Raw genomic sequence first — 23,066 nt, 5'->3', positions numbered from 1 at the left:
GTGTATGCTTATAATGTACGTACTTTGTATAATACCTCCCCCCTCCCCATCGTGCAAAAACAGTATAAAATAGCAAATACCCCCCCCCCTTCGGGATGTACGTACTTTTTGAACGGCCCCATGTGACAGAAAGGGACCAACTCGAAAGGTATAACTCACCGTCAACCTCGGGCAAACCACTATAGGTTTCTTTTTATTATTAATTTTAGGAAGTTAAAAAACTGTTTAGAGCATGGATGTAGGCATAACCAAATACGGAAATATCTCCGAATGTTCAAAATTACAAAAAGAGTGAACCTAAAAAAGTCATTTTACGCAGCAGCCCATGGTGGGGCCGAGGGATCATGGAAACTCAAGATCTACAGTTTCGTGACATACGGAAATGTGAAGCCTTAACTTCCATTGTATCTAATGAGTGATTAGTATCAATATTTTTAAATTTTCATGATAATGATCAATAAAATATATTTTCCCAATATATCTTGAGTACAATAAACATGAACCCACGATAAAAGTAAAAAGATGTCCATAAATGTCAGTACATGATTCATATCAAGCACTATCGACAATCGAAATGGAATAAATATCGATTCATGTTATTAGAATTATGATTATTAGGAGCGTTATAAAAAATTAATTTTTTTCCTTATTTAATCAAAACAAATATATAAAAACAATGCAAATTTTTTTAATAATCGGGAAAAAATTTATTTCCTCATGAATAACTGAAAGAAACTGTAAAAAAAGGGGATGAAACTGGTCAAAATAAAAGAAAAAAAACAATACAAATGCTTAAAAGTATTGTAAGAATCGCTAGCATGTTCATTTAAAATAGCATTAAAAATGGTAATTATGTTATTTCAGCAGGGTTTTTTTACTATTGTAAAGCTAAGTTTTACTGTACTCATTTACATAAGATATTGGAAAAATTGCAGTCATTTTTAATTTCTTAACAAATTCATTCAATTAATTTTTTTTCCCTTCCAATTGTTGCTTTTCATTTTTCGTTTATTTAAAAATTAAACAGCTTGATCATCGATACTAAACTAGATAGCATTTATAAGGTGTTTAAAACCCTAATGTAATATTTCTTTCCGAAAAAAAATTTCTTCCACAAATGGGTTGGAAGAAGCCTATTTCTTCTAGGGTGGTTTTCTTCTGGTTTTCTCCAAGAAAATTACCTTCTGTGTCCTGTATTCTAATTCCTTTTTTATTTTCAATGTCAAATGCCACCAGCATAACATTAGGTATTACAAAAAAACTTTATACGAAGTTTATTAAAAATGTTACCTATTTCTAATAATAACTGCAATAAACTGAAACAATCATTCAACTCTTATCAATTGCTGAACTCACGAAAGGCTCAAACTTCTTTTTTATCATTTTACTTTATTATATTTTATAAAGTTATCAAAACCACTTATCAGACCAAAAACGTCCTCAATGTTTGATTAAATTCTGAATTAAAAGGAATTCAGATTTAAAAATAAGCATTTATCGGAAAGGAATCGAGCTGACAAGACTTTTTGATGACGTTTGTTCTGGCATTATCTTCAGTCATAAAGTAATATACATTTTCGAAAGGTATGTAACAATTATATTTTTTAATCAGGTACGATGCATCATTTGCTTTTGATAATTTTTTTTTAATTCATGAACACAAAGGATTCTTTCAATATTTTTTTTTCTTTGTTTAAAGATTTTGTACGTCATAATTTGAAAGCGTGAGTTTTTTTTATACAGTCAGTCTTTTTAACGAAGGTTAGTTTTCTGGTAAATTTTAATATTCGTAGAGAAGATTACTAGCCATGACCATTTCTTTTTCCATCAGGGCCGGGATAGCCTGGTCGGTAGGGCGCTGGGCCCATGTCCGAGAGTTCGTGGGATCGAACCCCGCCGGCCGAAGACTCCCCGTGTAGTAAAGTGACTGATGCACGTTAAATCTGTTGAGTCGCAGAAGTCCTCCATGTTCCTATAACAAATCAAAACCTCTGGGGGTACTGGATGGGAGATCGGTCGTCTCTGATTGAGGTCAAAATTACGATCTGTGGATGAATGGATGTACGAATGAATGGGTCCGCCCTATAAACGGGTGCGACGCAAGGTGTGGCAGAAGTCGAATGTTTGGCCATAGATGGCGCTAATGGAAAACAAGAACAATCGCATCCCCTCTGCCTAAACAGGCATACGTCAATAACAACATTTTTCCTTCAGAATGTTCATCCATCTGTATAAATGTTTTGTAAAAGTTAGGGTTAAATTTTATCGCCTAGTTATAAATTATTAAAATAATAATACCTTGCCGTGGCTGCCTTTAGAAAAAAAAAATTTTGGAACTACGTTAATTATTTTGTTGTTCAAATTTACAAGCTTTAAACTCCAATGAAATGATCGATGAAAAATCAAACTTTGGAAATTTATTCACAACTAAATAGATATTATAAAATTTCGTAAATACGTTTCTCGTACAAGAAATCGCAGAAAAAAATTTATTTTTGCAACTAAACTCTAAAAATATATATATATATATAATAATTTAGCTATCGTAAAGGCTACATCTCAAACTGCAACACAGCTCATCCACTAGAACTCTTGCGGCTCACAAAAGAACATTCTGAGGTGTTTAGAAAATATAACCTTAATAACGATGAGAAAAATTTATCATGTTCTTCTCGTTTGTTTTAAAAGATTTTATAATGAACAATGAATTATTTAAAAGAGTGCTTGTTTCTCATAGAGGGACTCAACAACAAATAGAGTGTCTTAGCGTTATATATAAATAAAGTAACTTCATTCGCATTTTCTCTCTATGAAAAAAAAATAAGTTTATTGCCGTGAAATGAAAATTCGTATACTCCTTTTTTTAATTAAAAAGTAACATTTGAGTAAAAAATGCATTTTACTCTAACTTTTGGATTGTCTTTCTGAACTAACTTTGGCTTTTTTAATAGATGGAGTTTTTAAAGGAGGCTCTATTTTTCGCCAGTAGCACCATCTCAAGCATTTCGTTAGGAGTTGCATCCGCATCTTTAATCCTAGGATATATCCTCGCTGCCTCGGTGTATTACATTCTCAGGGACTACGGAGTGCCCCCTGGACCGACAGGAGTGCCTATTCTGGGATGGTGGCCATTTATAGTGAGTGAACACTCTCACCTGCAGCAGCTGGAACTGAAGAAGAAATACGGTGACATTTTCAGTTTCAGAATCACGGGTGCACTCTACATAAATCTCGCCAGTCAGAAAATTCTGAGGGAAGCCCACATCACTAAAACGGATAACTTCAGGGAGAGAACACCTGATTTCAATCTTCTGGCCAGAATTTTTGAAGACGGTGACTATTTATTCCTTATTCATGCATACCGACAATGTACGAAACACCGGCATTGTATGCATTCCAGTTAATTGTAATCAAAGTACATAAAAAGAAAATTATTCTATATTTTACTCATATATTACGTTCAAAGACTAATAAGCTTTAGGCAAAGTATGAAATAAGGTGATTATTATATATTTTATCTAAGCACAGTATTTATAAATACATATTCTAGGCACAGTACTTACATATTTTGTATTTACATATGCTCTTTAGGCACTTTTTTGAAATTATTTAATACTTTATTTCAACACTGAATAAGAGATTATGATATATTTAATCTAGACGCTGTATACAATAACAAATTCTCTTTAGGTAAAATATGAAATAAGAGAATTATCATATACTTTGTCTAGGCACAGTGAACAATGAGATATGCTCCTTCACATTTTAAAGTAAGAGAATTATTATATTCTTCACCTAAGCACTGCATTCAATGACAGATGCTCATTAGGAACAGTATAAAATAAGATAATTAATATATACTTTATTGAGGTACAGTACCTAATGATTATGCTCCAGGGGCACATTTTGAAACAAAAAAAATTATTATATACTTTATCTATGCGGTGTATACAATTACAATTGTTCTTTGGACACATTTTGAAATATGGGAAATATTATGTACTTTATTGATTACCTAAGTACCTAATGATTATGCTCTTAGTGCACATTTTGAAATAAAATAATTATTATATACTTTATCTAGGCAGTGTATACAATTACAAATGCTCTTTGGGCATACTTTGAAATAAGTTAACTCGTATATACTTTGTGTTAGGCACTGTATACTATCCCAAATGCCCTTTGTGCACAGAATGAAAGATTAAATATCTTATCTCGTCTCTTTACAATGAAAAAATGCTCTTTAGCCAAAATATTAAATAAAAGAATTATTATATACTTTATTTAGGCACTTTATATACTGATAAATGCACTTTGGGCAAAGTGTGATAATATAGTTGGCAGTTATAAGTCAGATAAAAATAAACAGTCTATTATTCCGTTTAGCTTTTTTTTTCATAAACTATTACTGATTTGATGTGTTAAGTGTGGGGAATTCCGTGCCTTCCTTGACGGTTAATCTTATCTCTGGTAATATATGATGATTGCTAAAAATTTAGCTGCATTCTTTTTAAAGAAACAAAATTAAAATATGATTCAACTTGCGACACTAAAATTTTGCATATTTCATACTTGAGCGTTTGTCATTTGGTGTTGTATATAATGTTTAAGAAATGCGTGAAACGTTTAATTATATTATACTTTGTCTTGTTGATTTCGGATATTCGATATTGTATACAATATCGGCGTATACATTGTTGCCAGAAGTATATTCATTTATATAAATTTAGTTGATCACCCTGAAAGTTTCAATAATCTACTTGTTCTTTCTTTTGGCAGAAAATTTACAGCATTTCAAAAAATATCTTATAAAGATTTTTCTAAACTAGAACTTTTTGAGAAGCTACTGAAACAAATTTAAATTTGTATAAACGTTTGAATCGAAAGTATTTTCCGCAAAATCTTATTTTCAAACCTCCTTCCATCGATGCATTAGCCTCTTCTTAAGCAATATATGCTTTTATGTAGCTTTTGCATTTTCATATCTCTATCTTTCCAAATTTAAAAGTTTGAAAAGTGATTTTTTTCACTCTTTGAAGTTCATGCAATTTTGAAAAGCCGAGACAACATTCTCTATCCTTCAGAATCTACCGTTCAGATTCATACTCTTTAAACTAGTTTTAAAAAAATTTCAAGTTGTTGACTAAAAAGAACGATTTCAATTGAGGAGAAGTTTTTACATACTGTAGAATCTTAGTTTGTAGACGGTTAATGATAAATGGCGATTTCTTTAGCTTTATGACATTTTCCTACCGGTCAATGTAAAAAGATCCACGGCTTAATTCTGTATCTATAGTTTTACTCTATAAGAAATCAGGAAACCAAGAAATGGTGACAACTTTTTTACAACATAGTGGTGTATTAAAAAACATCATGCATAACTTCTGGATCTAAGTGTTTCGCATTAAGATGAATTCAAACAAGGCTTAACGAAATAGAAGCGGATAAAAATTTATTGTTTTAAATTTGTTTAAGAACATTGACAGATACCTGCGCTTCTTATGACATATAAATTTCTTTATTGAACAGTAATACATGCATTACACATATAATATTTAACATACAATCAACATATTACATTTTACTTGTGTTTCGACGGCATGTTCAATTTCGAAATCAAACTTTCATTTTCTCTGCTCAATTGTAAACAAGAAACATCGATCGTTTAACGAATAGCGTGTAAGGCCAAAATTAGCGAGAATAATTCATGAAAAACATCGGGTCTTGGAGTAGGCTTTATCATATCGCTGCTTCAAAATTAAAATGACACATCTGCAAGCATAATAGGTTTGCAGATGTGTCGTTTTAGTTTTGAACGAGCGATATATTGAAGTTTAGATTTAACTTCACCCTTTAAATTGTGTAAGTATAGATCATTATAGTTCATTTGTTTATTGTCTACTATTCTTTGTCTACGTAGGAGTGGTGTATTCTAGAGGAGAAAAATGGCAGACTGTGCGGAGATATTTTCTGACGCAATTCAGAGACAGAGGCATGACCCTCTTTAAAGAAAACACAGCGGACGTCGCAGATGAAACTGTCTGCAGCCTCGTGGAAGACCTCAGAAAGTGTTCGAAAGAGCCCGTTGACATACTGAGACTTTTAGTGAATAAAAGTAATCGAATGATTCGTAACACTTTATTGGGAATCAGCACACCCGTGACCGAGGAAGATATAAGCAGCATTCAGGAAGAATACAGACAAGTGAGCCAGATTGTTCATTCGAAGAATATGCTCTTGCACGGAACCTTCGCTAGGTAAGTTCGTGCAACGTCTTTTTCTTTTTCTCAGTGTTAAACTACTTATAAATTGAAAGTAGTCGCAGGAACGTTAAAGATTCAATGGGATTCATGAACAATACAATAACTTTTGATTTAATTTTCGCGTACTGATTGACACACGTAATGGTTCAAAAGCCTAACCCTAAATATACAAATTACAAAGCGAAGACGATATCTAAAGTAAGTTAAGAAATCGGACACAATAATGCACTTTTTCAGAATGAAAAAACTTCTCTGTAAGTAACTCTAAACTAGAGGCCGTTAACCAGTAGCTTGTGAAAGAATTTCAATTGTGAATGCCAATTCTATCGAGCTGTCAATTATTTAGAAATTCAATATCAATTATTTAGAAAATGTAAGAAATATCACATTTAAACATTATTTTATTTCTCCAAATTTAATTTTTTTAGGTATTTCGCTATAAAAATATGTTCTATGATCAAGTATTTGTTTACGTTAAAAAAAACACATAATTTTTTGTTAAAAATTTTAAAAAATTACGTATAATTCAAGATTGTGAAAGAAGAAGTAACAATGCTTTATTTCTACGAATTCGTTTTCAGGTACTTTATTGCTCCGTACCTACATTTCTACAAAGAGGCGATGAAACTCCACAGCAAGGTGAAGAGTAGATTTCAAAAAATGATTGATGACCACCGACGGACATACGATGAAGATAACATTCGGGACATCATCGACGCATACATGAACGAGAAAAATTTGAGAAGATCTAAAGGAGACGAAACGTATCAATACTTCACAGGTAACGATTTTAGAACATCATTAACATTGTTTCTGCTAGGAAAATACATATCACCCGTGTAAAATATATATTTAACATCAGGGATGTATACAATTTGGTCAAAATTGTCGGGACGACAGCCGAAAAAGTGGAACTGCATCACAGTGTGGGAGTTTTTTTCAAGGTTTGTCTTCGGTCCCTTAACTTCTGTGATCGGAGCATGAAGTCTGAGATATATGTGGACATTCTGGACAAAGCTGCTTTTCTAACTCCTTGGCAATATTTCGGGAAGGCCCCCGTTTCTCTTCCAGTAAGATAACTGCTCCAATCGAAAATCGAGGCATACGCAGCTATGATTTGAGGAAATAGATTTGCTTTCTGAGACCACCAGCTGCAAATCCCACGTAGTCATTCAAATGAACCATATTCACTATCGGTCACTCATTTCAGCTGGAAGTAAATTTCTGTATCCACCATTCAAGCACAGTGCCTCCCTAGGATGCAAAAAGGGGTCCACCCTCGTACTTTTACTAGTCTGTACCAGCGGGAATACCGATACTTTTGTCTAGCCAGTGAAGAACTTGGAGCTGAGTGGAACACAACACACTCAAGCTTTTATGGTTTTTATTATTTAGTTTATTTGCAGACTTATGCAGACTTCTATGATAAATACAAACAAGCTAACATGCGTATCTTCAGATTTCATTTTGCTATAAGTATTTAAATTCTCACACTTTTATTTATACATATATGGTAACCAATGAATTAATCATATTTTTTTGTGTTATCATGGAGGTGCTTGCACCAATTGTTCTTAAATTTTTATGACAACAGAGCTAACAAACAGAAATTCTCATGTATTATTTGTTTTTAAAATACGTGCTTCTATTCTTTTAGTATTTGCATTTAATACAATTTTTATTTAATAATTAAAACGATCTGTTGATTTCCAGACGAAACTTTGGTGAGTAATCTCTTACAGTTTGTTGGAGATGGAGTTGTGAATGTTGCAACTTATGTGACATTCATGCTCATGGCACTGTTGGACCACCCCGAGGAGCAGGAGAAGATCTACAAGGAACTGGTGGAGGTGTGCGGAGAGGACAGGAATCCAACCATGGCTGACAAAAGCAAACTCAGATACTTCAACGCATTCCTTTTGGAGGCTCAGCGATTGGCTAATTTCATTCCTCTCTTTCCAAGTCTGGAATGCACGAGTAAGCTCAAATAAGTCATTAAAAACAAGATAATGTTTTTTTTCACACGCTGACTATTCGGATACCTGTGATGTCCGTTTTATATCGCACTATTTTCCAATCGAAATTAACTGTGCGATATTATTTTTCTGAATGAAGTAAGGTTAGGTTGGTAGATGCTTTATTTACGTCACTCTAGAGCTGCACAAGGGGCTATTGGAGACGGTTTAGGAAACAACCCTGAGGGTGATCCGAAGACATGCCATCGCAATTTTGATCCTCTGCAGAGGGGATGGCTATCCTGCTTTGGAAGCCCGACAACCTTCGAAATCGAGCACTTTACGATAGAGCACTTCAACGAGGTCCGCGCCCCCTCGGTTCCCATGGCGTGAGATCAAAGTGGTCACCCAGCCGCTTACTGACCGTATCCAGCGATGTTTGACTTCGGTGTTCAGTATAAGGTAAAAGTATTTTATTTCTGTCTTAAAGAAGAAACATTCACCAATAAAAAATACTTTGCAATGTAGAAACAAGAGATATTGCTTATTTGCTTTACATTATAAAAACGTAAAAAATAATTTTGAACTCTTTCGACAGATTGCTTTTTATTATTAAAGTAGGGATACAATTACTACAGCAATATTTCAGTGTAGGACGGATAAAAGTAAAGTATTGAATTCTTTATTAGATTTGCTCATTTGTGAAGTTTTACTGATTTATAAAACTGAGTTTACCATAAGCTTTGAAAATTAAATTATTAAAGATCGGATATCAAACGGATCAAAGTAATATAATTGATTTTCTAAAAGAATATGAAAGATAATCTGCAAAAAAATAAAAAATCAAATGTTATAAAAACGCAACAGAGATTATTAATAAATAAAATGAAGAGCAGAGGGTTTCGATCCCAGAGCTACTCAATTAATAGAAATAGCATTTCTGAAATACACATAAATAAAGATCTATCACATAAATAAGAAAATTCAACCAGGTTTTCATGAGAACCTTGCTTAATAAANCAATGGTATCAAGGAAGAATTCTTATTTTAATATTTATACAAAGCAAATTTGTTGCCATGGATGAGTTAACAGAGCTCCCACTGATCAGGGAGAACATGGAAAACCTGGAATGGTCAGGGAATTTTATTTTAACTCTAAAAATCAGTGAGTGATTAGGAAAAGTGGCATTTTTTTACAAAACAAACTGTAAAATCACTGTATTATAACTGGAAAATAACCAGTCTTAGAATAGTAAGTAACAGTAATAAGTTATTGAGATTTGAGTTAAATAATTCTAGCATCTACATTACAAATATTTTAAAAAATTCCACTTTTTAGTGAAACTTTTCAATTCTTATTCTAATATGTCTTTTTGCTCACAAAATCTAATATTTAACATTTCAAATAAAAAATCAAAGTTTTCTGATGAACAATTGTGCATGGTATAGATGAAATATGTCAGGGATTTTCATAAAAATTTACCTGATATACATAAAAAAGTTGGAATTTTTTTTTCGGAAATTGAGAGAAAACACTGATTAAGCATAAAAATATATTGTGAGATAAGATGTTTATCTTTTATGAAATTTTTATATTGTGAGATAAAATGCTTATCTTTTATGAATTTTTTTTTTACATAAATTATACTTTTGAGAAAGTGCTTATGGGTCTGCTGTTATTATAGTCACATAATTTGAACTATTGTCCTATACGGTCATATTATAACCACATTAATTTTTCTAAGAGTATATAATTATCGTCACTATGTATATGCATAATAATGCAATGTCAAAGATATTTTAATGTATAAAAATATTCCAACAAGCATTATAAAAAGCATATATTAGCTAACCCTATAAAATTAAATTCCCCTTTATTATCCTCCATTTCATTAAGACAAACTGTATTATATCTTTTCGAACAGAAGAAACGACCGTCGGGGGTTACAGGATACCTAAAGGAGCCATAACTGTCACAAACGTCTATGCTATACATAACGATCCCAATGTATACGAGGATCCAGATAAATTTAATCCTTCCAGATTCCTTGGAGTAGACGGAAAACCAAGAGAAGAATTACCCATTACATTCGGTGTAGGTGAGTCACTTCAAGTTTTCTATTTTTTCATTTATTATTATTTATTTATCTGTTTATTATTATTTATTTATCGGTTATTATTTTTTTACTCTTTTGAAATTGCGTCGTTTATTTGTGTTTCGCAGAACTCAACATAATAGATTACAGAAGGGTTTAATACCCATCAAAAGAAGCAATATTTTTTTGTGGTAAAAATAGGGTTGCTTTCACGTCTCTGAAAGGCAGAAAATAGTGACGTCATCACTTCTGACGTCGCTTTGCACGTCACTTATCTGGGTGGGCAGTGCAATGGCGTTCAGTCTCAAGGTCAAGGTTTGAATCCAGATGGATAGAGCAACTGACAAAAGAGAGCTGATTTTTGATGGATACCACAGGCGGCTATTTTCGAAAATCACCTATTCAAACAACGCTGAATGGAAATCATTTGCTTTAAATAATTAATATTCTGGCAAACAAAAATAATCACACCACAACTAGATAGAGGAGACCTACCCCTAAGAGTGACTGCACCTTCGCCTAACTTCGTTTGATAGATAAGAAACAAATCTTTTCTTGAATTCTAGATTATTTTTGGAGAATTTTTTGCGAAATCATTTAATTGTGAAGGATTTATGAAATCGTCATTCCTTTCTTTACCAGGAAATCGGTATTTTTCTTTCATGCCTTCATAAGAAGGTATCTACGACTGGGGGAGAAGTGGAGGAAGGTGGACTTAGCCGCTACGAAACGATTAACTTCACCTTCTTACAATCACAAGTTCTTTCGTACTATTTTTGCTGGAGATACCAAGTAAAGCGATTCTTCTGTGGATCTTGATGAATGCTCGAAGGAAATTACTTTCCCGAGCACTTAATTGATTCAGAACTATTGATATGATCTCAATTCATCATCAAATCTGTTACGATCTGGTGTTTTATAAAATGCAAAATGTTGCAATAGATTTCTCCACTTTCTGCTGTACCCGTCTCAATGATATATACATAATTTTAAACATCGATCCAAAAGACACTGAGATACATTTAATCAGTTATTTCTTAAGGCAAATGTATTTAATCTAGGCAAATGTATCTCACTCTTATGAATATCCCATTGGACTTTGTCAGGACGAGGGCACCAAATTCGTTGGGATATCCTATGTTAATTGTTCCATTAACAAATTACCATTATCTGAACAAAAGCATCTCACTCTTATCCTCATATCAATTTGCCATTTGATTTTGTCCCACTTCCTGGAATATGATACCTGTTCACACATCACCTCGTACGCACAACATAAGCAGAGGGATACACCGGAAATATTTCTAAATTTCTTCAGGTTTTAGAAAGCTCGTTATTGTTTACATTCAGTCAACCATCCATAAATGATATCACATTTATTCAATATTTGTAATTTCCTCCCCCTCTTTATCACCAAATGTTCCACTCAATCATTTCCTCTACTCCCCTTTATCGCATGCTACACTCTATTAAATAAACATATTCTTGGAGCTCAGAAACGAAACACAGCAATATTGGTTTCGAATTTTATTTATAAACTTCAACTGTATTTTAATGGCATGTGCGAACACAACAAAAATGCTTTTATGTGAGCTTTTTTTGACTAAAAAGTTTAAAAAAACTAAAATAAGCAATATGAAAGTATTTAATATGCTGATTTTAAATATTTTTATGATAGCCTAAATGTATGCTGTAAAGCTTTTGTTACCATTTCCCTCCCTCACGATACAAATTGTTACAATTTCCTTTGGGAGGGATTTGCCTCTTCCACCTCTTTACACTTTGACATCATCTGTAGACGCGCCATCTGTTGACGATTTTTATACATAAATATACAACTTGGGGAAAATATATCTTTTCAAACCTGAACGCAGAAAACAGAATTTTCTTCCACTTTACTTTTATTGTTTCTCTAATCGATGTCGGGGACAATTTTGTGAGCATAATGAAATTAATATACTTGTTTCCATTCCAGGTAAGAGAGTGTGTCTCGGTGAAGGCTTTGTTCTGATGCAAACGTTTGTTTATTTGGCAGCCATAATCAAAAACTTCAAAATATCGTATCAAGAACCAAAGACATATTTTGAAGTAGTGATGTCTCGAAAGCTCAAAATATGCGTCACGCCCAGGAAGTAATAACGAAGCTGCAACACAAAATGGAACATTTGCTCTGAGTCTTTACATCTTCATCTAAGATAGATTAATCTAATCTTGAGAACTCAATTACAGATGAAAGTTTTTTGTTTGTACATCACATACTTTGAATAATCCGGCTCTTGGCAAAAATTCTCTAAAATTTTTCCATTCGATGTGCTAATTAAAAACTTGCACGAATTTTTACACTGTCTGAATTTTTAGGCTTATTGGAATGCGCCCGCTTATCTATAGGCTAACTATAAAATATATCATTCATTTATCAGTTGTTGTAACCTAAGTAACCTTTGACTACTAAGTAACGTTTGTAGTAACTTTTGTACTAACCTGAACAGGCTGTAGTAAGCCCAGAATGGACCTTTTTATAGCCACATTATACGTGTATTGGAACAGATTAAAAAAAACTATTCACACGAGGCCCAATATCGGTAGCGTAATGTCAGAAGAAGAGTGTAAAATTTCGTTTTCTTTTACATTTGATTCTACTAGTTTGTCTTCAAGTAACCATAGTCAAACAAAAAGACAGCTTCAAGTCAGGTCGGAATTCAGACGAGTGATGATTGGCTTTTGCATCAATGGTATCAAGGAAGAATTCTTAATTTTAAGAATGGTGCAAATTAGAATAGGCTTTTACCAAGCTTGTGACGTCAAAACACTGCACTCTCGAGCCTGTTTTAAGTCCTCATTTAAATGGTGTGTAAGAAAATTCAGTCTGAGTTGTTCTTCATCCAATTGTTCTGTATTTACTAAATTCTTTTTCTAATCAGCCTAAATTCATATCGAATGATTATTACAAGCTTGTAAATATCCTGAAGGTTATAATAAAATAGTGAAGGAAATTTCAATTCGCGTGATGCATTACGAAATGCCGGAGAGATTTGCAAAGAGCCGAATGAACACTTCTTAATACTAACAAACTATCATGAAAATCATGACAACCGTCATGAAAAATACATTATGCACATCACTATAGTACAATCTGATAACTATTTTTTTAAAAAAAAAACAAGGTACAAACAGTATTTAAGTTCTAACTTTTATTTTCGTATTAAAACTCGCCAATAGTATTTTGCACCACCTCATTTCGCTACTGAAGAGCGAAGCAACCCTTAAAAGTTACCACAAGGACCATCATGGACGGTGAATCGGTTCCTATATATACCGTTGGCAACGGTATATCACTCACAGCAAGTTTTTAAATAATTATGGAACTCATTTCAAAGCGCTCAATTTATGTGACTGCAATTTTTTTAAGAATATTTTCGCAAAAGAAGTGGAATGTTTATGTAAAGAAGATGGCAGAAAAGAAAAACTTTAGGCTCACCATCATCATGTTCTAAAATTGTTTTTATAAACAGTATCAATAAAGTTTTTATATCATTTTGGAAAATAAATTTATTTAAAAAGAAATTTATTATTTTTTTTAATATCCCATGAAGTTACCAAAACTTTTTAAACTTGTTCTTACACTGAAATACAAACTTTGACTGCCAAAAGGACTCCACTTTTCGGCCGAGGGTTTATAATCCTTTAGTTAAATTTTACTTCTTTCGTTGTCTCTAAAGAAATCTTCACAGTCCACTGAGTCATCGGAGCTCATGATTTGTTCTATGGTCTGGAAATATGCATGCGAAGAACAAATTTTTCACTTAAGACATGCAAATTATTCAATTTTTTTTTCACCTGAATAAACGATTTTTTTTATTATTTCTGCTGATACTATATACGGTAAAATTTTAAGCCAAGAATCTAAATATTCTTCAAATGTCCAATACAAACATAATTCTACATAATTTATGAAAAATATTAAATATATAACATGTTAAATATTTTTTTGGGTTGGTCATTTTAGCCTCAACAAATGCAAATCCAGGATCAACTTAAGATGCAGTTTTCAGTATAGAAAATATTTGTTTGGCAAAGTTACCCCGATTGTCTAGGTAACTTTGCCCACCTGGTTCTCGGATCGTTTCTAAGAGAGAAATCATTGAGCATACATTTATTTAAATACTATAAATCAACACTGCAGGTAAGAATGCTCATTCAAGCTAAATTATCATTTTCCTTTCTTCAACTGATTTTTCACAAGAAATTTAAAATTAAACTAACCCCGATTCGTGGCATCAAAAATGATTTTCGTAATGATTATAAGAAGGAATTTCTGGATTCTTGTTCTCGTCTGAAAGTGTGTAAAAATGATCGAAAGGAATTTTATTCCATCAAATTTTAAACATGTTTCTCTTTTTCTGCGTAATCAGGGACATTTCTATTTCGTTGTTACTTTGAGATTTATACATTGCGTAATGTTACATCAAGGTTACATATAACATCCTTATTTATTAGTTCTCATTGCCTTTAACAGTTAAATGAATCAAATGGATTGTGATGTTTTAGCTCGTTTCTCGTTCACTGAATGTTTCAATGTTGTTCATTTTTACTTTTGTTTAACGATTGCAAAGTAACTTAGAAGAAGCGAGAGTTGAAAGAATAAAAAACTATAAAATTATTTCTCTTCATGTATTAGTTAACAGTGAATAAGTGGTAAGTACTGTTTTAATCTCTTGAAAAAAGAAAGAGTAGAGTGAAAATAAAGTTTTATTCTAAATAAAATTTTATTCCCTATTTTTAATTGCATAGACATATTTATAAAAAAAAAACTATTTATTTTTTTTTCGTAATTTTTTTGCCGGAAGATTTCTGTATTTGCAATAACCACATTTTAGGGACATTTTACGGACAGTAGCCTGGTTGATGTTTCAGTTCCGTATCTATTTGCATTAATGACAATCGCCAAGGTACCAAAGGAATTTTAGACTTGCAATTTTTTAATTTTTTTTTTTAATGTAGAGGTTTTCTCGAGGATGTTACTACAAACTGTATAATTTAAGACGCATAATTAACTGTATAATTTAGGATAGTTTAGGAAATTAAAGTGGTGTTCTGTTCATGCTTTCGATTTATATTATAGCGAGATAAGCAACAAAATTGGAATACGCACGATGGCGAGTATTTAAACGAGTGAGTTTCTTTATATTTACTTTTAAAATTAATAGAATGCGAATTTAAAAAAAGACAATTTCCATCCGTTCATTTTGACTTAGTTTTTTTTTATTATTATTATTATTGGACACTCAAGCTTAATAGAATGCAAATAAAAGTTTGAAACTATAAACTACCAATTTTGTTTTGTTTATAGGTTAATAGTTAGTGATCTTAAAATTTGATTTATTTTTTATATACATTGTAAATTTAATCAGTTTCTGAGCTCTTTTTTATTCATAAAAATTAAATAATGAAAAAAGCACATAAGCATGTGGGAAGACTTTTAAGTATGAATAGCATTTTTGTTTAATACTACTAAGAAAATATCATTCTTTTTATTTTAATAAAAATATGATCAAGGCATTATATATGGAATATTATTAATTATGAAGTTTTGATACAATTGTAAAACAAATGCCCTGTATTATTACTATTATAGACAAGCAAATTAGAGGAAAAAAATGGTGTCTTTGAAAAATAAAATAAAAACCATAAGAATTTTCTGATAAAGGAAACATTTTGAAACGCACACCATTTAACATGATGTAAAACTATCTCAATTGTTTCTTGTTCACAAATTTATGTACCACAAGTCAAAAGTCTTGTTTTATAAATTTTCTAAATGATATTTATTTAAAGTCAATTTTTATTCAAAAGGCTTCTGAAGATTTTTGAAACTTATAAAATTGGAACCATTTTTTAAGAGTAATTCCGGCTTATGATTTTAACAGAAACTATAATAGTACCTTTATCATGCATGAAAATAAGTTGTTTAACTTTTAATCATCGATAAATGCTTTATGTAATAAAATTGAGCATTTTGTTTGTTTTGAATTGAATTTCATCATTTCCTTGCAATTTTATTTTTCTACAATCAGCATTATACATTCGTTTTCAGCATTGAAACATGAATAAAAAGCATATAGTTTTCTCATTTAATCATTTCCACCAGTATTTTTACATGAATAAAAAGAGTGCATTAATTTAATAGTATTTTATAAAACAGAATTTTGAAAATTAATAAATAAATATACTAAAAACAGGGTTTTGAATTATAAGAATAGAATTTAATTAAAAAATAAAAGAGTATTTTAAAAATGCCAGTTTGCAACTACTTTTAAATTTTTGGTATTATTTTGGTAATACGTACAACGTATGCATATACATCTGTTCAATTTATGCATATTCAAGGTATATATATACTATGCACGCATGTACATATGCATGTCCAATGTATGTATGTACATATGCACTATAAATGTATGTATAATGTTTGGATTAAACATGTGCAATTTATGCATTTTCCATGCAAGCATATACATTTGTGCAATATGTTCATCCAATGAATTTATTTACAGATGTACAATATATGTATGTCCAATGTATGTATGTATATACGCGTAATATATTTTTGTACATGTGAACAGATGTACGCTGAATAAATTTATGTGCAAATCAAATGAAATTTCAGTAGATCCAATGAAAATATATTCACATGTCTACAATAAACGCTGTGCTTAGAAAAACAAAACTACTACTTATAACTTTTGTAATTGAACGTTTAATATTTTTTTATTCTAATATTATAGACGATATTCTCGTCTTTTGTTGGGGGGGGAGGGGAGCTAAACGACTTACTTACTCGATTTTTGTAAATTATCAACACATTAAAAAAATAATGTTCATTAAAAAAATGTATTCCGTCGCAAATCGACGATGAAATCCTATATATCCGACTCTTCAAAATGTGATTACTCAAATGCGTGTTTTGTTTTAAGATTTGATTGTTGTAATCAATAATATATAGTATAAAAAATATCGGATTATAAAAACTACATAGAAATCTATAACTGTCAAAGAAATCGGTAGAACCATTGCCTTAAAAAGCAAACGATTAAATGCGTGATTCGAATTTTTCATATCGTCTGAAATATATCGGGAGAATTGGGTATAATATTAAAAAAACACAACTACTTCCACTTCGAAAATTTTAGAAGGAATAACATACAGTGGTGTCCAAAAGTGTGGACATTTTTTGAAAAGTTCGTGTTTTTCAACTTTGTGTGCTTGTAGATGTAGAATATATTAATTTTCACTTAAATACAAACGTTTATATATCAAATTGAAGGTAATTTAATGTAGAATTTAATAATTAATACAGTATTACAATATCTGCATTACAAAAAAAGTTATGCAACTAATAGTAAGATCTATCTTAGATTTGCATTTTTTTAAAGTGATACTTACACAATCAATACTTAGTAGGATAACCCTTATTGTATAAGACAGCTTCACAGCGTCTTTTCATCTAGTGAACGAGTGTTTGGAGTTCATCTTTCGTAATCACATGGTGCCAAGAATCAATTATAACTTAAATAAGTTGTCTTTTATTGGATGGACGTTTTTTTCGTAAAGAATTTTCAATTGGATTGAGATCAGGGCTGTTTCCTGGTCATGGTAATATATCTATGCCTTTATTTTTAAACCATGTTTTGCATACTCTCGTTGTGTGGCATGGAGCTGAGCCCTGCTGAAAAATAAATGGTGCGTTGTTGGGGAAGAGATCCCTGATGGAAGGTATCAATTTTGGTTTCAGGACAGTTTCGATGTATTTTTTGGCCTTCGGGATGCCAAATCAGGCCGGAAAAAATGCACAAGTGCTACTGCCGATAGAAAAATTAAACGGCTATGCCTTCAAGATAGAAAAATTTCATCAGATGCCATTAGATGTGAAATGAATGCAGCGGGAATTGCATTAAGTTCAAGAACAATAAGAAGAAGGTTATCAGGATTTGGACTACAAGCTAGAATTCCAAGGAAAAAACCAAATTTAAATCAAAATCAACGCGGAAAACGAGTTAAGCGGGCAAAAGAACACATTAAATGGTCAGAAAATCAATGGAAGCAAGTAATCTGGAGCGATGAGAGTAAAATATCGCTCTTTGGTAGTGATGGCAGAAAATACGTGAGCCGTAGAATAGGTGAAGCACTTCTTCCTGATTGAATTGAAGCAACTACAAAAAACCCAACAAATGTCATGATTTGGATATGCATGTCTGTAGATGGTGTGGGCCGAATTCAAGTGATTGATGGCATCCTGAATGCCAAAAAATACACCGAAACTGTCCTGAAACCTAAATTGATGCCTTCCATCAGGGAACTCCTCCCCAACGACGCACCATTTATTTTTCAGCAGGATTCAGCTCCGTACCACACAGCAAAAGTATGCAAGGCATGGTTTCAAAATAAAGGCATAGATATATTACCATGGCCAGGAAACAGCTCCGATATCAATCCAATTGAAAATTTGTGGTGAAGTTTGAATATTCTTGTACGAAAAAAACGTCCAGCCAATAAAAGACAACTTATTGAAGCTATAATTGATTCTTGGCTCCATGTGATTACGAAAGATGAGCTCCAAACACTCGTTCACTCGATGAAAAGACGCTGCGAAGCTGTCTTAAAAAATAAGGGTTATCCTACTAAGTATTGATTGTGTAAGTATCACTCTAAAAAAATCCAAATCTAAGATAGATCTTACTATTAATTGCATGACTTTTTTTGTAATACAGATATTGTAATACTGTATTTATTATGAAATTCTACATTAAATTACCTTCAATTTGATATGTAAACGTTTGTATTTAAGTGAAAATTAATATATTCTACAAGCACACAGAGTTGAAAAGAATGAAACTTTCGAAAAATGTCCACATTTTTGGCCACCACTGTATACTTTCGTGCAATGCTAAATGAATGGAAGATAGTGGTTGTTGTTTAATATTTTACATGCGCTAATTTAATTTGATTTGAAAACATTGATTTTTTTAAAAATATGGATTCTATAAAATGATGTCCGTTAAGTTTAATTGTAGAGCAACTGAATTAGACAGGCCGACTCATCATCTAGTTTTGCTCCAAAGAGCTAACATAAGCACAATACTAACATAACGTAAACTTGTGAACTTTTTTGCTCCAATATTGCTTGATAGGTCAGCTCTGATAGTATAGGAGCCTTAATATATATATTTCTCTTACACGGCACCAAAAAAAAGCCTCATTACAACTCCCCGAATGGCAACGTTAGAAAATCGACCAATGATTGCTGCTAAAAATGTCACATGGCAAATCTATATGAGGTGGATCAACATATAGCGCTTTTAAAAACGGAAACAATAACCAGAGTGAGCATTATCAGGTTGTTCAATTCAGATTCATGCACTAAAAACATGACAATATTTAATTTAAACTCAATTAGGAATTAATTAATTAATTGAAGTGAGAATGCTTTAAAAGGCCGCTGTTGAATTGATATTTTTCTACTGGGAGCTACCTAAACGTCTAAAAAACGTTTAAGTGTTTGTATTGAATGCATTGAATTTTTTTATATTTCGCGTTTATTTATGCATTGAATTTTCACGCTTTAAAATGCAGAATATTAGTGAAGCAATATTTGATAATTTATTTTGCTAATATGTTTCTTATTTAGCTAATGTTTTGATTTTTTCACCATGTACAATCTAAATAGCTAATATACTTTTTTAAAAGCCAATAAGAACATTGATAGAATTCTTCTACATAAGTACAATACTATGTCTTTGATGATAAAATACTATGTCTTTGATGATAAAATACTATGTCTTTGATGATAATATACTATGTCTTTGTGCTAGAACATTGTGTTCATTGGCGAGCGAGAGCAGCAAGCCATGGCTCACGGCGTGAACCACATAGGATTGCGTAGCAATTCTCGGGGGTTGGCGAGCGTTAGCGAGCAGGGGCCGGAGCCTCCTAGTATATATAGATTTCATAAACTCATACATCAAATTATTTGAAAGTCATTTTGAGCATTCATACTTGTCAGTATTTGATTTAAAAATTAATATGCTATTTGTAATAGGGAAATGTGTTACTTAATAGCGTAAAAGTTTAGTGTGTGATTTGTTAATTTGAAATAGCAATAAAAACTGTAATTATGTTATTTTAGCAGTTTTTTTGCGATTATAAAACTAAGTTTAACTGTACTCATTTACATAAAATATTGCAAAACTGCAGTTATTTTTAATTTCTTAAAAAATTCACCTCAATTCATTTTTTCTAATTGTTACTTTTCATTTTTCGCTTATTTAAAAATTAAACAGCTTGAACATCGATACTGTTATTTAAACTAGACAGCATTTATAAGCTGTTTAAAAACCCAATTTAATATTTATTTTTGAAAAAATAATTCCTTTCGCACTTGGTTTGGAAGATGCCTATTTCTTCTAGTACGGCTTTCTTCTGGTTTTCCCCACTGTGGAGGAAATTTAGATTCTCTGTCCTGTTTAATAGTCACATTTTATTTTCAATGTCAAATGCCACCAGCATAACATTAGAAAAACTTTACAAAAATTTTTATTTGATGTTTATTAGAAATGTTATCTCTTTCTAATAATAAGTGCAATAAGCTGAAACAAGCATTCCACTCTTATCAATTGTTGAAAGGAGTATTCTCTTTTTCGTTGTTTATTAACTTCTTTTTTATTCTTTTACTTACATATTTTATGAAGTTATCAGAACCACTTATCAGACCAAAAACATCCTCAATGTTTGTTTGACCTAACTCTCAATTAAAAAGAATTCAGATTTAAAACTAAACATTTATCTGAAAGGACTCAAGGTGACAAGACGTTTTGATGACATTCGTTCTGACATTATCTTCAGTCATAAAGTAATATACATTTTCGTAAGGTATGTATTCATAATATTTTAAAATCAATTAACCACGCATCATTAACTTTTGATACATTTCTTTCAATCTTAAGAGAAAAGGATTTTTTCAATATTTTTTTTCTTTGTATAAAGATTTTGAACGTCATAGTTTGAAAGCGTGAGGATGTTTTTATGCAGTCAGTTTTTCCAGCGAAAGTTAGCTTTCTGGTTAATTTTAAGATTCGTAGAGAAGATTACTAGACATGACCACTTTTCCATCAGAATGCTCATATATCTGTATAAATTCCTTCTAAAAAGTTGGGTTGAATTTTGTTTCTCAATTATAAATTTTTAAAATAATAATACCTTGCCTAAAGGAGAAAAAAAATTTGAAACTAGATTAATTATTTTGTTGTTCAAGTTTACAAGTTTTAAACTCCAATGAAATGATCGATGTAAAAACCAAACTTAAGAAATTAATTCATAACTAAATGTATTTTTTTAAAATTTCGTAAATACTTTTCTCGTACAAGCAATCGCAGAAAAAATAAATTTTTTTGAAACTGAATGGCTGTTGTAAAGGCTACATTTCGAACTGCAACACCGCTCATCTACTAGAACTCTTGCGGTTCACAGAAGAACATTCTGAGGTGTTTAGAAAATATAACCTTAATAACGATGAGGAAATTTTATCAAGTTCTTCTCGTTTGTTTTAAAAGATTTGATGATGAACAGTGGATCATTTAAAAGAGTGTTTATTACGCATAGAGCGACTCAACAACAAACAGAGTGTATTAACTTTACATATAAATAAAGTAACTTCATTCGCATTTTCTCTCTATGGAAAAAAATAAATAAGTTTATTGCCATGAAATGTAAATTTTTATACGCATTTTTTAGAATTGAAAATTGCCTTGAGTGAGAAATGCATTTTATTCTAACTTTTGGTATTGTCTTTCCGAACTAACTTTAGTTTTTCTCATAGATGGAAATTTTAAAGGAGGCATTATTTTTTGCCAGTAACACCATCTCAAGCATTTCAATAGGAGTTGCATCCGCATCTTTAATCCTGGGGTATATCCTCGCTGCCTCGTTCTATTACATTCTCAGGGACTACGGAGTGCCCCCTGGACCGACAGGAGTGCCTATTCTGGGATGGTGGCCATTTGTAGTGAGTGAGCACTCTCACCTGCAGCAGCTGGAACTGAAGAAGAAATACGGTGACATTTTCAGTTTCAGAATCACGGGTGCACTCTACATAAATCTCGCCAGTCAGAAAATGCTGAGGGAAGCCCACATCACTAAAACGGACTACTTCAAGGAGAGAACACCTGATTTTAATATTGTAGCCAGAGTTCTTGAGGAAGGTGACTATTTATTTTTTATTCTTGCATACCGACATTATGCGAAACACCGACATTGCATACATTGTAGTAAATTGTATTTAAAGTACATAATATGAAAATTATTATATATTTTACTTAGATATTGCATTAAACGACAAATACTGTTTAGGCAAAGTATGAAGTAAGATAACTATTATATATTTTATCAAGGCACAGAACCCATTTACATATGCTCCTTTCACACATTTTTGAAATGAGAGTAATATTTATATCTTGGGCACTGTATACTATCAGAAATGTTCCTTGAGCACAGTATGAAATATTTTATCTCGGCACAATACGAGAATGAAAAAGATGCTCTTTAGACAAAGTATTAGATGGAAAGAACTATTATATACTTTATCTATGCATTCTATACGTTGATAAATGCACTTTAGGCAAAGTGGGATAATATGGTTGGCAGTTATAAATCATGTAAAAAGAAACAGTCATTATTTAACATAGCTTTCTTTTATAAAT

General features: G+C 31.7%; 1 protein-coding gene across 6 annotated transcripts in view; it reads left to right on the top strand.

Moving 5' to 3' along the window:
• LOC107443487 (cytochrome P450 2J2) overlaps positions 1 to 23,066 on the top strand; it is a 43,720-nt gene that overhangs the window by 10,313 nt on the left and 10,341 nt on the right. The window contains exons 1-7 of one of the 6 annotated variants that reach the window (XM_043050096.2): positions 1,367 to 1,584; positions 2,952 to 3,333; positions 5,921 to 6,257; positions 6,845 to 7,044; positions 7,977 to 8,240; positions 10,144 to 10,317; positions 12,290 to 13,878. In XM_043050096.2, coding sequence (XP_042906030.1) covers positions 2,952 to 3,333; positions 5,921 to 6,257; positions 6,845 to 7,044; positions 7,977 to 8,240; positions 10,144 to 10,317; positions 12,290 to 12,450 — 1,518 coding nt within the window. In that variant the 5' untranslated portion in view covers positions 1,367 to 1,584 and the 3' untranslated portion in view covers positions 12,451 to 13,878. Of the gene's footprint in view, positions 1 to 1,366; positions 1,585 to 2,951; positions 3,334 to 5,920; positions 6,258 to 6,844; positions 7,045 to 7,976; positions 8,241 to 10,143; positions 10,318 to 12,289; positions 13,879 to 14,315; positions 15,010 to 21,050; positions 21,241 to 22,186; positions 22,569 to 23,066 lie in introns of those variants that run through there. The other 5 variants (XM_043050097.2, XM_043050098.2, XM_043050102.2 and 2 more) reach the window with 5 other exon arrangements.

This window comes from Parasteatoda tepidariorum, chromosome 3 (genome assembly GCF_043381705.1).
Source record: "Parasteatoda tepidariorum isolate YZ-2023 chromosome 3, CAS_Ptep_4.0, whole genome shotgun sequence".
Lineage (NCBI taxonomy): Eukaryota > Metazoa > Arthropoda > Arachnida > Araneae > Theridiidae > Parasteatoda > Parasteatoda tepidariorum.
The sequence above is the reverse complement of the archived record's forward strand: the minus strand, read 5'-3'. Positions and strand labels throughout refer to the sequence as shown.